This window comes from Girardinichthys multiradiatus, chromosome 3 (assembly GCF_021462225.1).
Source record: "Girardinichthys multiradiatus isolate DD_20200921_A chromosome 3, DD_fGirMul_XY1, whole genome shotgun sequence".
Taxonomy (NCBI): Eukaryota; Metazoa; Chordata; class Actinopteri; order Cyprinodontiformes; family Goodeidae; genus Girardinichthys; species Girardinichthys multiradiatus.
Genome location: NC_061796.1, coordinates 43210176 through 43225170, shown reverse-complemented (window position 1 = coordinate 43225170; position 14995 = coordinate 43210176). Strand labels below are relative to the sequence as shown.

The 14995-nt window shown below is 40.2% G+C and overlaps 1 protein-coding gene across 2 annotated transcripts in view; it reads right to left on the bottom strand.

The window, feature by feature from the left end:
• The window catches only part of bbs9 (Bardet-Biedl syndrome 9), a 220473-nt gene that overhangs the window by 167188 nt on the left and 38290 nt on the right, over nucleotides 1-14995 (bottom strand). For both annotated transcript variants that reach the window (XM_047361863.1, XM_047361864.1), the window contains exon 14: nucleotides 1581-1685. In XM_047361863.1, coding sequence (XP_047217819.1) covers nucleotides 1581-1685 — 105 coding nt within the window. The remainder of the gene's footprint in view (nucleotides 1-1580; nucleotides 1686-14995) is intronic.

Sequence of the window (14995 nt, the reverse complement as noted above, 5' to 3'; positions counted from 1 at the left end):
GTTTTTTTTTGTCTTTTTTTTTTTTTTTAAAGGTCTGTGACATTTAAAAATAAAGAGTTGTTCTGTTGCTTTGGAAAGTTACATCTTCCAGAAATATTGCAGAACCTGGAAACAGATGCCTGGAAGCAGCAAAGGGAAGAACGGGGTTCGTCTGGAAAGAGCCCAAATGTCATTACGCCAGTCCAGTTCTCTGTAAGCAGATGGTGTTCAGCCTTGTCACACAACCCTAGATATGATGTTATGGAACAGACAGCTGCTAACTTCATAATGTGTTTGATGGTAGTGCTCCAGCTATTGGAGAGATTTTCATATTTGCTGTAAACACAAGTTTCATAGGTATCAATTTGTCCAGTGAAACTGTATGAAAATAACCTTTAATATCTTTGCAGAAAATATCCAAGTAAAATCAAATGTGTACAATGTCTAGAGATTAAGACAGTATTGAGATTGCTATTAGCTCTTTGCAACTTTGCAAATGAGCACAAGTCATCTGAAGACATCTGTTTTTAATAAAGTTTAACATTTTATAAAAAAGGAATTTCTGAGCAGGAAGCTCACTTAGTGGTAACAGATCTGATTAGTTTATGAAGTTAACCGAGGTGAGCCCGATAGTTCAGACGTATATGCGTCATTGCTACTTAACAGAAAAACATCACAAAAGAGATTTTAGCAGATATAAAGTTTTATCTTTACTGAAAATTCTGTGCCATAAAAGATTGAAATTCCAAAGGAAACTTGGTGTAACTGTCTCACTCCGTGTAAATAATGGTGCATCATAGTCATCATCTTCAGTTCTAAACCCTAAAAAGGAAGAAGGTGTGTGTTGTTGGATTTTTTTTTTTTTGGCTTTCAGAAAAAAAATCCCCCTATTGGTTCCTAGGAACCACTCTCAGGACCTGAGCTGGTCCTCACACAAACACTGTCCGGAAGCAGGCCCACTGTGCTTCTTGTCCCCAGGAGCTGCTGGTCATCCTCTACACGGCCAATATTAAGTCTTTATTGTGTTTGTCCATCACTGTGTGGTTTGGCTCATTCACAACAGGACAGGCCCAAACTACAAAACACAATCAGGTCTCCGGAGAAGATCATCTGGTCTGGATAGAGGGAAGCCTCCATCCAGAACATGTACAGGTCTAGGGTCAGCAAAAGGGCAGCTAGGACACAAACTGTTTAAACTTTTACTTTCAGAAACAGTTTTCTTCCCCCAAGCTGTCTCTCTGAAGAACACTATGAACACCTTACAGCCTGAGTAGTCAGCTACTGCTGTGAAACAAAATAAGCGTATCTGCTCTACCACAACCGACCTCTCTTCAGTTTTTGTTATTTTAAAAAATGGCTGTACACACACAGATTCATGTACATATTGTTCCTTTAATCCTTAATATTATTTCCTCTGAATAAATGTATCTTTAATGTCTGTAGGCTGTGGAGCCAAAGTGAAATCCCTTGTCTTGGCTAAAAAAGCTTCATTTGATCATTGAAAAAAAAACAAAAAAACGAAGAAATATGATTTTTTTTTTCATCTAAGTTAAGCCTCCGATTAAAGGTGCACATGAATACAAAATATATGTCCCTTTTACCTGTTGGCGAGCTATAGGACACAACAATGTCTCCGGTCAGATCAGCGGGGGGGTATCGGCCATTGAGGAAAACTGAAAAAGACACTTCTTTGGTTGAACCAACACCTAAAAACAAAGAAAAACAACATATTGTTATTTAACACCAGGACAATGATCCAGGGTCTTATGGAGCTCCACCAGTGTATTTGTGTGGATTTTCAAATCAAAAAAGTGAGCCAGCTGTAATTTCTGTGAATATCAACAGGAAGATTACTAAAATGTCAAAATTACTTAGTATCTTACACATGCTAATAAAAATACTTATTGGAAAAAATAACAATTAATGAAGGTTATATCTCCTAAAAAATGGCGTCAATCATATTCAAGTTAAACATGGCTAACAACACAGTTAAATCCTAGTTAATTGTTGCTGCTTGACTTTAAACTGGCTCCAGTATAAAACTGGGTTTGTTTCTTTATCTTTTTTCAACAAAACTCAAATTTTGTCACTTGCGATTTCATACCTTCATTTACCAACAAACAGAAAGGAGATGACAAGAAATAAAGAGATAAAAAAAACAGTGAATCTGATGACAGGCGGTCGAGTGGGGTGACGTTCCAAATCTAAAGGTCATCCCAACAATTGTTTCTCTTCAAAAGCAGTTTTATAAACATCAGGAAAATTTTCAAATAGTAATTCTGATTAGACCCAGTTAAAGTGCTGTGAGGTGTTTGCTCCTCACAGATTTCTATTTCAGACAAATAAAACCTGATTAGTGCACTTTTCAAATGAGAATCTCATTTAATAAGGGAAGAAAGCTATTCAAACCAACCTGCCCTTACAGTATATGAAAAATAATTACCCTTAAACCTCACAACTAGTTTTACCACCACTGGCAGCAGCAACTTCCATCAAGCAACCGGTAAAGGGTCTTTTTCAGTGCTGGGAATACATTTTTGCCTTCTTTTATTGGCAGAAAGGTTTAATTCAGTCCCACTGGAGGGTTTTCAAAACAGCCTCATTAACACCATGCCACCATCTCAATGACATTTAAGTGCAGGCTTTGACTAGGCCACTCCAAAACCCTCATATAGTTTTTTTTTTTTTTTTCGCCAACATCGTCCATCCGAGGTGGAAGACTTACAATTTCAATCCAGCTCTTTCATTAAAGACATTGAATAATGAAAAAAGAAGCAGATTTGTAAACAAAACATGCACACACAAACAGACACACACATAAACTCAAACACTTTGAATGGTCAGTATTTCAAAGCTGATGACAGAACAGGATACTGTAAGCCCAATACTAACCAGATCCTTTAATGTACACACAGACACACAGAACTGCTCAGATGCTCCTTACGTTCAACATCACCGTGCTAGGTGAAGACATGAAATAAAAGCTTTAACTGGAACTTTACCCTGTGTGTGTGTGAATAAGTATATGTGGGGGTGAACCCAAGGCTAAAATTATATGTACCATGAGAGATGGGTGATGACTTGTAGCTTCCTTTAAAATGCCTGAAAACCAACAGAAAGGGGAACAGAGAGCTGGGGAGAAGGAGCAGGGATCAAATACAGGCGGAGAGGAAAGGATATATTACAGCTAATGGCTCCATGCAGTCAGACACAAACACACACACTCTCTCACACACACACACACACACAGGGCGGTATGTTGGTGAAATGGGGCGTGATGTTTTTGGGCCCAGTCTGTTACAGGTGACTGAATCCCGAGTGTATGTGCATGTGTTCAAATGGAAAAGCATAAAAGTCTGTTTAATTTCTCAAAGCTGGGAGTCAAGAGTGTGTGAAAGTTTCTGAATCTGTATATCACTGAAGTTAATAGGTTTAAAATGGAACAGTAAAAAGCACAGATGAGCTTAACTATGTGTGCACATAAACTTGCAGAGCTGGTAGTGAGAAGAGGCCTTCCATGGGAGAGCACAGATCAGGAGGCAAAATAGATAAATTAAAGAACAACAGATAAATAATTAAAGCTAAGAGAAAAACTTTCGTCACACCTCTTCCTTTTCTGCTCCCTATAATCCTTGCCTTCATTTAGCTCTTTTCATTTTTTAGTATCAGATTGAGGGACCGATGAAGGCTTATTCAAATGATCAGCACTGGAGTCTCCAAAACACTCGTATCCAGATGCCTGTTGTTAGTGCACCATCTGCGGATTATTGTCTGTGTTTTGCACAGCTGATTTTTTTATTACTACCGACTACTTTTATGTGCACCACAATTCAAACTTTTTAATTAAAAGAGTTTAAATCAATGCTTTTTTAGTCATTTTGACCAGTCTAAGCACTATACATACATACATACATATATATATCTATATATATAGATATATATATATATACATTACACACTCACCAGCCACTTTATTAGGCCTGTCCAACTGCTCGTTAACACAAATTTCTAATCAGCCAATCACATGACGGGAACTAAATGCATTTAGGCATGTAGACATGGTCAAGACGATCTGCTGCAGTTCAAACCGAGCATCAGAATGGGGAAGAAAGGTGATTTAAGTGACTTTGAACATGGCAAGGTTGTTGGTGCCAGACGGGCTGGTCTGAGTACTTCAGAAACTGCTGATCTACTGGGATTTTCATGCACTACCATCTCTAGGGTTTATAGAAAATGGTCAGAAAAAAAGAAAATATTCAGTGAGTGGCAGTTCTGTGGGCGCAAATGCCTTGTTGATTCCAGAGGTCAGAGGAGAATGGCCAGACTGGTTCGAGCTGATAGAAAGGCAACAGTAACTCAAATAACCACTCGTTACAACCAAGGCATGCAGAAGAGCATCTCTGAACACACAACCCATCGAACCTTGAGGCGGATGGGCTACAGCAGCAGAAGACCACACCGGGTGCCACTCCTGTCAGCTAAGAACAGGAAACTGAGGCTACAATTTGCAAAGGCTCACCAAAATTGGACAATAGAAGATTGGAAAAACGTTGCCTGGTCTGATGAGTCTCAATTTCTGCTGCGACATTCGGATGGTAGGGTCAGAATTTGGCATCAACAACATGAAAGCATGGATCCATCCTGCCTTGAATCAACGGTTCAGGCTGGTGGTGTAATGGTGTGGGGGATAATTTCTTGGCAGACTTTGAGCTCCTTGGTACCAATTGAGCATCGTGTCAACGCCACAGCCTTCCCGAGTATTGTTGCTGACCATGTCCATCCTTTTATGACCACAGTGTACCCATCTTCTGATGGTTACTTCCAGCAGGATAACGCACCATGTCATAAAGCACGAATCATCTCAGACTGGTTTCTTGAACATGACAATGAGTTCAATGTACTCAAATGGCCTCCACAGTCACCAGATCTCAATCCAATTGAGCACCTTTGGGATGTGGTGGAACAGGAGATTCACATGATGGATGCAGCCGACAAATCTGCAGCATCTGTGTGATGCTATCATGTCAATATGGACCAAACTCTCTGAGTAATGTTTCCAATACCTTGTTGAATCTACGAAGGATTAAGCCAAAGGGACATTTGTATTGGTTTTATGTAAAATGTAATTTTCTGCAAAACTTAATTTTTAGTTTTCATTGAAGGTAATTCATAATCATCAAAGCAACCAGAACTAAACACTTATATACAAATACAGGGGTTGGACAATGAAACTGAAACACGTGGTTTTAGACCACAATCATTTATTAGTATGGTGTAGGGCCTCCTTTTGCGACCAATACAGCGTAAATACGTCTTGGGAATGACATATACAAGTCCTGCACTGTGGTCAGAGGGATTTTAAGCCATTCTTCTTGCAGGATAGTGACCAGGTCACTACGTGATACTGGTGGAGGAAAACGTTTCCTGACTCGCTCCTCCAAAACACCCCAAAGTGGCTCAATAATATTTAGATCTGGTGACTGTGCAGGCCATGGGAGATGTTCAACTTCACTTTCATGTTCATCAAACCAACCTTTCGCCAGTCTTGCTGCGTGTTTTGGTGCATTGTCATCCTGATACACGGCACCGCCTTCAGGATACAATGTTTGAACCATTGGATGAACATGGACCAAGGGAATGCCATGATATCACTGATACACCCCCATGCTTCACTCTGGGCATGCAACAGTCTGGATGGTACGCTTCTTTGGGTCTTCTCCACACCGTAACTCTCCCGGATTGGGGAAAACAGTAAAGGTGGACTCATCAGAGAACAATACATGTTTCACATTGTCCACAGCCCAAGATTTGTGCTCCTTGCACCATTGAAACCGACGTTTGTCATTGGCATGAGTGACCAAAGGTTTGGCTATAGCAGCCCGGCCGTGTATGTTGATCCTGTGGAGCTCCCGACGGACAGTTCTGGTGGAAACAGGAGAGTTGAGGAGCACATTTAATTCTGCTGTGATTTCACACTCTGCTCTTACTGGTGCAATCAATGAAGACTGGCTACCAGGCTGGTCCAATTTAGCCATGAAACTTCCCACACTAAAATGACAGGTGTTTCAGTTTCATTGTCCAACCCCTGTATATATATATATATATATATATATATATATATATATATATATATATGTATGTATATATATATATAAAATTAGCATATTTCATCCGACCAATAAAAGAAAAGTGTTTTAATACAAAAAACGTCAACCTTCAAATAATCATGTACAGTTATGCACTCAATACTTGGTTGGGAATCCTTTTGCAGAAGTGACTGCTTCAATGCGGCGTGGCATGGAGGCAATCAGCCTGTGGCACTGCTGAGGTCTTATGGAAGCCCAGGATGCTTCGATAGCGGCCTTTAGCTCATCCAGAGTGTTGGGTCTTGAGTCTCTCAACGTTCTCTTCACAATATCCCACAGATTCTCTATGGGGTTCAGGTCAGGAGAGTTGGCAGGCCAATTGAGCACAGTGATACCATGGTCAGTAAACCATTTACCAGTGGTTTTGGCACTGTGAGCAGGTGCCAGGTCGTGCTGAAAAATGAAATCTTCATCTCCATAAATCTTTTCAGCAGATGGAAGCATGAAGTGCTCCAAAATCTCCTGATAGCTAGCTGCATTGACCCTGCCCTTGATAAAACACAGTGGACCAACAACAGCAGCTGATTTCCGAGTGACATGCAGAATTTGCTTTCATCCGAAAAACGTACTTTGGACCACTGAGCAACAGTCCAGTGCTGCTTCTCTGTAGCCCAGGTCAAGCGCTTCTGCCGCTGTTTCTGGTTCAAAAGTGGCTTGACCTGGGGAATGCGGCACCTGTAGCCCATTTCCTGCACACGCCTGTGCACGGTGGCTCTGGATGTTTCTACTCCAGACTCAGTCCACTGCTTCCGCAGGTCCCCCAAGGTCTGGAATCGGCCCTTCTCCACAATCTTCCTCAGGGTCCGGTCACCTCTTCTCGTTGTGCAGCGTTTTCTGCCACACTTTTTCCTTCCCACAGACTTCCCACTGAGGTGCCTTGATACAGCACTCTGGGAACAGCCTATTCGTTCAGAAATTTCTTTCTGTGTCTTACCCTCTTGCTTGAGGGTGTCAATAGTGGCCTTCTGGACAGCAGTCAGGTCGGCAGTCTTACCCATGATTGGGGTTTTGAGTGATGAACCAGGCTGGGAGTTTTAAAGGCCTCGGGAATCTTTTGCAGGTGTTTAGAGTTAACTCGTTGATTCAGATGATTAGGTTCATAGCTCGTTTAGAGACCCTTTTAATGATATGCTAATTTTGTGAGATAAGAATTTTGGGTTTTTATGAGCTGTATGCCAAAATCATCCGTATTAAGACAATAAAAGACCTGAAATATTTCAGTTAGTGTGCAATGAATCTAAAATATATGAATGTTAAATTTTCATCATGACATTATGGAAAATAATGAACTTTATCACAATAAACTAATATTTTGAGAAGGACCTGTATATATATATATATATATATATATATATATATATATATATATATATATATACATACATACATACACAATAGATGAAAAGAAGATGATCAAATGAGCTCAAATTCAAAATATAATCTCCTATTATAAACCAGTAACAAAAGAGCTCTTTTGTTCCAGCAATTCATTTTTATGTCTTTTCGTAGCCAAGGTTTTGCCTTCTATGTTCCCTCCTTCTTGTCAGTCAGTCTGTCATCAGAAGGCTTTTAACCTCTCTGCCCTGCAGGTCACACTGGTCAGACTGGTTTAAGTGCTTTAAGTGTTCTCAGTCCGGTAAGACCAACAAACAACACCAAAGGAGACACAAAGTAATCCCTCTTCCTCTCCCTTTTCTTTCTCTCATTTTTTTCTCTGTAGCTTCTCATCATATAATTAAGCACATTTGGACAGGCCAGAACAAGAGTCGTGCACATCAAACTTGTGAGCACCAGGTAATGTGTCTGACTGACCTCTGTGCCCGACCGGTGAGACTGTTCAGACTGGTCCCAGTGTTCTCATGCACATTAAGCCATTAGCACCCCATCCAACAACAACAAACTCCTTAAAGTAACTGAAATCCCCTGCATTACTACTGTACCATTCTTTTCCGTTTCCCATACAGAACTTTCTACATCACCTTTTCCATCTTCAGAAACTGTTTGCTTTTGACATTTCCTTACTGCTTCAACATCTTCCTCAACCGTTAGTTCCTCTCAGGAATTGTTGCCTTATATTAATGTAAAACTTTGCCACCTCATCCCTTTATCATGCTTTTTGCTTCTTTTTCACTTCTTTCTGTATACTCAAGGGATCAAATGGCAATAAGTCTGAAAACTGTTAACACAAATAAACATACCAACAGAAAGTTAACAGAGACAAGAACAAAGAAGCTTTATGGATCTCTCTTTTGAAAAATAAAATTTGGACAGGGGGCATTAATCTTTAAACGTCTCACACAAAACGTCATACTTAAGGATATGCAGAAAGATCCTTCTGCAACTTTTTAGATCAAAAAACTATTACTTGAATCTTTCTGAGCACATCTGTCTGCAACAAGCAAAAAGTAAATACAGAAAGGAATACAGAAAAGCTTAATTTGTTTCCAGTGCTGCAGCCTGCTTTGCGGCCTAAATGTAATCAGAAAGGTGCCTCACAGTTGCCAAGAGTCATCTTGTCACTTTTCAGACAGTCATGCTGTGTATTCATGCAAGAGCCAGCTCACTCTCTCTGTCAGGGTTCAGGTTAAAGTACCTGATGGCTCAGGTTAAAATGATGTCGGAAACTGATGAAAGGTTAGAGGTAATGAGGGGTGAAGATGGGGATCAATACCACACAAGAAGCAAGAGGTATGTGTATGTTTCTCTGTCCATTTCTCACCGTATGCAGATAATATCTAAAATAAAACAAATGGCAGGAAAACAAATATTAAACATAACATTTTAGTACTTATAGTGGACCTCCAGTGTGTGTGTGTATGATCTATGTGTGAAGTGTTATACAATGACCTTGTGGTTCTTTGTAGATCAGGATTAGGTCAGATCACTGTTTCGGGCCACACATAACACAAGCTTGTTCAAAATCATAAACACACTAACAATGACCAATCCTTTTTTTTTTTTTCAAACGCTTCCAACATTCAATAATTCGTTTAAAATTTTAAATATTTGTTTGGGCCCTAATAAATTCAACATACTGACATGTAAGTACCATGCTGAACTGGATATCAGAGCAGAATCTCTGTCTTAAATGACCAGAGAATGTTCCGGCTGACTGCAGAAATATGGTCCTATCCACAAATATTGGCTCCTTGAGTAAAGATGTGGACAGTCATTAAAATAAAAGGCTACTATAGAGACAGTTTAGCTACAGATGTTCTGCTGCAGTTCTTTCACAGTGAATGTCTCCTCGGTGTGTTGCTACAAGATAGTCCCTGATGGGCCCTACTGGTCACAGGTGAGTAACTATTTTCATGTGAAACTTAAGATCAACAAATAACTTCCTAACTATGACCGCATGTTCTCTTGTTATTCCCATTTTGAACAATGGCTAAGAGAAATGGGCCTTTTTGTCACTTCATATCACAAGAAATAGAAAGTCATGGATTACAAATTAAAAGGTTCATACATACTTCTATCAACCTAAATGAATAAAGCTGAAGTTACAAGACGTTCGAGAAGAATAACAAGTTAAAGAATCTGTAAAAAGAAAAGATGAAATGAAATGGCGAGAAAATGAGTGAAGAGAGGGAGGGAGCAGGACTTACGAGTGGGAACGACAGACAGAACAAAGAAGGTAGTGTGTTGAACAGGGGATTGAGTCGCCATCTGAGACGAATAAAAAGTAGAATAACAATAAAAGTCAGAGGGCGCTACTTCCCCTACTCTTTACACACATCGTTCAGTGCATGTATGTTTGCACTCACACATGCATCATAGAGGTTTTAGCTTTGTTGTTTTATGCATTTTGTTAAATCTCATATTCACACCTATAATGAACATTTGCAAACATGTGGACACATACTGAGCTGGGGAATCAAACACATGCAGGTAAAGTATGCTCACACAGCCAACAGCTGCTGTTAAAAAAACAGACTTACACTGACACTTGCATTTTACTCATGCAGTCTGTGTGTTTATATGTTTGGAGAAAATCTATATCACAAAATTACTTTCCTGGAGACATAAAACAATCGAGGAAGAGAAAGAGAGTGTAAAAGAAAACAATAATGAAAACCAGACTGAGAAGGTGTCACAGCAGCAGTGTTATTCTATTGCTTGTTGCTTGCTGGTGTTTCTCTAAATTGCAAACAGATTTTCACATAACATCCATTACTTTGTCACAACTACTTTGATGACTAGTGAGCAGAAGAAGGTGATCCAATGAGGAACATAAAAACAGCTTTACCTCATAGAACAGACTCCGTTTGATGAAAATAACACTGTCAGCTACCAACAGTATCCTAAGCTATCTTGTCCTTCTGACAGACCTAGGCATTTTACATCCCACAGGTCACATCTGGTCAGAGTTTTGAATGCAATAATATTCCAACCCAGTGTCCTAACATTGTGCAGCCCTAGTCTTAAGGATTTATTCACTGAAATCACTGAAAGTGACTGTTTGCAAAGACACAGACTGGTGTTCCTTGAGATTATAGCTTGAAAACCCTTATCAGACTAAAGGCAACAGTACAAAATTTTATTTTTCAGCGTGGCATGGAACATTTTGTTGTTCATTTGTAATGATTGCTGCAACCAGCTGCCAATAAAAATACTATTTAGAGATTTTAATCATAAACACACACTATATTGCCAAATGTATTGGATCCAACCACCAAATCAATGCATTCAGGTGTTCCAATCACTCCCGTGGCTGCAGGTGTATAAAGTTTGGTGTGGGGAAACATGACTGGCCTGCACAGAGTCCTGACCTCAACCTTTGTCAACACCTTTGGGATAAATTAGAGCAAAGGCTGCAGTTCTGTTTTTTTCCATCTAACTGAGAACACACTCCTAAACCTTGTGATAGATGTTTACAGAATAGTTAAAGTTGCTATGGCTGGCAACAATGGGCCCATCAACAAGCTGGACCTTATACAGGGGTTGGACAATGAAACTGAAACACCTGGTTGTAGACCACAATAATTTATTAGTATGGTGTAGGGCCTCCTTTTGCGGCCAATACAGCGTTAACTCGTCTTGGGAATGACATATACAGGTCCTTCTCAAAATATTAGCATATTGTGATAAAGTTCATTATTTTCCATAATGTCATGATGAAAATTTAACAGTCATTTATTTTAGATTCATTGCAAACTAACTGAAATATTTCAGGTCTTTTATTGTCTTAATACGGATGATTGTGGCATACAGCTCATGAAAACCCAAAATTCCTATCTCACAAAATTAGCATATTTCATCCGACCAATAAAAGAAAAGTGTTTTTAATACAAAAAACGTCAACCTTCAAATAATCATGTACAGTTATGCACTCAATACTTGGTCGGGAATCCTTTTGCAGAAATGACTGCTTCAATGCGGCGTGGCATGGAGGCAATCAGCCTGTGGCACTGCGTAGGTCTTATGAAGGCCCAGGATGCTTCGATAGCGGCCTTTAGCTCATCCAGAGTGTTGGGTCTTGAGTCTCTCAACGTTCTCTTCACAATATCCCACAGATTCTCTATGGGGTTCAGGTCAGGAGAGTTGGCAGGCCAATTGAGCACAGTGATACCATGGTCAGTAAACCATTTACCAGTGGTTTTGGCACTGTGAGCAGGTGCCAGGTCGTGCTGAAAAATGAAATCTTCATCTCCATAAAGCTTTTCAGTAGATTGAAGCATGAAGTGCTCCAAAATCTCCTGATAGCTTGCTGCATTGACCCTGCCCTTGATAAAACACAGTGGACCAACACCAGCAGCTGACACGGCACCCCAGACCATCACTGACTGTGGGTACTTGACACTGGACTTCTGGCATTTTGGCATTTCCTTCTCCCCAGTCTTCCTCCAGACTCTGGCACCTTGATTTCCAAATGACATGCAGAATCTGCTTTCATCCGAAAATAGCACTTTGGACGACTGAGCAACAGTCCAGTGCTGCTTCTCTGTAGCCCAGGTCAGGCGCTTCTGCTGCTGTTTCTGGTTCAAAAGTGGCTTGACCTGGGGAATGCAGCGCATGTAGCCCATTTCCTGCACACGCCTGTGCACGGTGGCTCTGGATGTTTCTACTCCAGACTCAGTCCACTGCTTCCGCAGGTCCCCCAAGGTCTGGAATCGGCCCTTCTCCACAATCTTCCTCAGGGTCCGGTCACCTCTTCCCGTTGTGCAGCGTTTTCTGCCACACTTTTTCCTTCCCACAGACTTCCCACTGAGGTGCCTTGATACAGCACTCTGGGAACACCCTATTCGTTCAGAAATTTCTTTCTGTGTCTTACCCTCTTGCTTGAGGGTGTCAATAGTGGCCTTCTGGACAGCAGTCAGGTCGGCAGTCTTACCCATGATTGGGGTTTTGAGTGATGAACCAGGCTGGGAGTTTTAAAGGCCTCAGGAATCTTTTGCAGGTGTTTAGAGTTAACTCGTTGATTCAGATGATTAGGTTCATAGCTTGTTTAGAGACCCTTTTAATGATATGCTAATTTTGTGAGATAGGAATTTTGGGTTTTCATGAGCTGTATGCCAAAATCATCCGTATTAAAACAATAAAAGACCTGAAATATTTCAGTTTGTGTGCAATGAATCTAAAATATATGAATGTTAAATTTTCATCATGACATTATGGAAAATAATGAACTTTATCACAATATGCTAATATTTTGAGAAGGACATATACAAGTCCTGTACAGTGGTCAGAGGGATTTTAAGCCATTCTTCTTGCAGGATAGTGGCCAGGTCACTACGTGATACTGGTGGAGGAAAACGTTTCCTGATTAGCTCCTCCAAAACACCCCTAAGTGGCTCAATAATATTTAGATCTGGTGACTGTGCAGGCCATGGGAGATGTTCAACTTCACTTTCATGTTCATCAAACCAATCTTTCACCAGTCTTGCTGTGTGTATTGGTGCATTGTCATCCTGATACACGGCACCGCCTTCAGGATACATTGTTTGAACCATTGGATGAACATGGACCTCAAGAATGGTTTGGTAGTCCTTGGCAGTGACGTGCCCATCTAGCACAAGTATTGGGCCAAGGGAATGCCATGATATGGCAGCCCAAACCATCACTAATCCACCCCCATGCTTCACTCTGGGCATGCAACAGTCTGGGTGGTATGCTTCTTTCGAGCTTCTCCACACCGTAACTCTCCCGGATGTAGGGAAAACAGTAAAGGTGGACTCATCAGAGAACAATACATGTTTCACATTGTCCACAGCCCAAGATTTGCGCTCCTTGCACCATTGAAACCAACGTTTGGCATTGGCATGAGTGACCAAAGGTTTGGCTATAGCAGCCGGGCCGTGTATATTGACCCTTTGGAGCTCCCGACGGACAGTGCTGGTGGAAACAGGAGAGTTGAGGTGCACATTTAATTCTGCCGTGATTTGGGCAGCCGTGGTTTTATGTTTTTTGGATACAATCTGGGTTAGCACCCGAACATCCCTTTCAGACAGCTTCCTCTTGCGTCCACAGTTAATCCTGTTGGATGTGGTTCGTCCTTCTTTGTGGTATACTGACATAACCCTGGATACCGTGGCTCTTGATACATCACAAAGACTTGCTGTCTTGGTCACAGATGCGCCAGCAAGACGTGCACCAACAATTTGTCCTCTTTTGAACTCTGGTATGTCACCCATAATGTTGTGTGCATTTCAATATTTTGAGCAAAACTATGCTCTTACCCTGCTAATTGAACCTTCACACTCTGCTCTTACTGGTGCAATGTGCAATCAATGAAGACTGGTTACCAGGCTGGTCCAATTTAGCCATGAAACCTCCCACACTAAAATGACAGGTGTTTCAGTTTCATTGTCCAACCCCTGTAGATGAAGAATAAATAGGATGTCAACAAAGTTCATGTACATGTAAAAGTATACAGACTAACAAACTGTTTTATTCATGTGGCCCTGTAGTACAATTACTGGCCAACCGGTGTTTTATAGTACAAATTATAGTTTTAAATCAAGAACAAAAAACTGCATCGAAATGACTGTTAAGCCTAAAACTATTCATACCCCTGCCAGGTTTGGATTTAACTAAGAAGTTTGCTTCTGATAGGAAATGAGACTCTTAAATGCTAAAAAAAATAATGTAAAAAGAGAATCAATTTAAAATATATATTTTTTATCATCACATTTTAACAGAAAATAGTTTGTGTTTGGAATTTCTTTGTATCCTACTTAATAATCACTGGTAAAATCTCTATTGGCAATATAGCAATCAAACATTTCCTTTAATTGCTGAGCAGCTGTTTCTATGCTTCCATCATTATTTTGGTGATGAGTGCCAACTCTTTGAGGTTGGAAGGCTTCCTCGCCATCACCCTAATCTTTAGCTCCCTCCACATATTCCCCTCAGGACTCTGGCTGGACCAATCCAAAACATTCATCTAACTTCCAGCCAGAAGAAACATGTTGGTAGAAATAAAAAATTACTTTTAATTTAAATCTGCCAGGGGTATGAATATTTGTGAGCTAGACTGTATCTGGTTATAAACAAAACATAGAAAACTGAAACGGAAAGGGCATTTCTATTTTGGAGGTCTAAACTAAAAAAGATCATCAATGAATCTCAATTGTCTTCTTTAAACATCTAACAGTCTCTTGCATTTTATTTAATACAAACATTATAGAGATAGTTCTTTAACAGCTACCATCACCTCAGATTAAAAATAATTTATTTAGATAGAAATACAAGGGTATGAGTGTACAAACCATGCATTAATTAACAATATTGAAAATATTAGGAGCTATTATTACTTTAAAGACAGGATTTAATTCCTTGTAATTTCAGTCATAACATTGACCAGTTCTGGCAGATGGTCAAGCTGCCCTGATCTTATACCAGTAAAAATAATTAAAGTGGTTCCCTTTTTA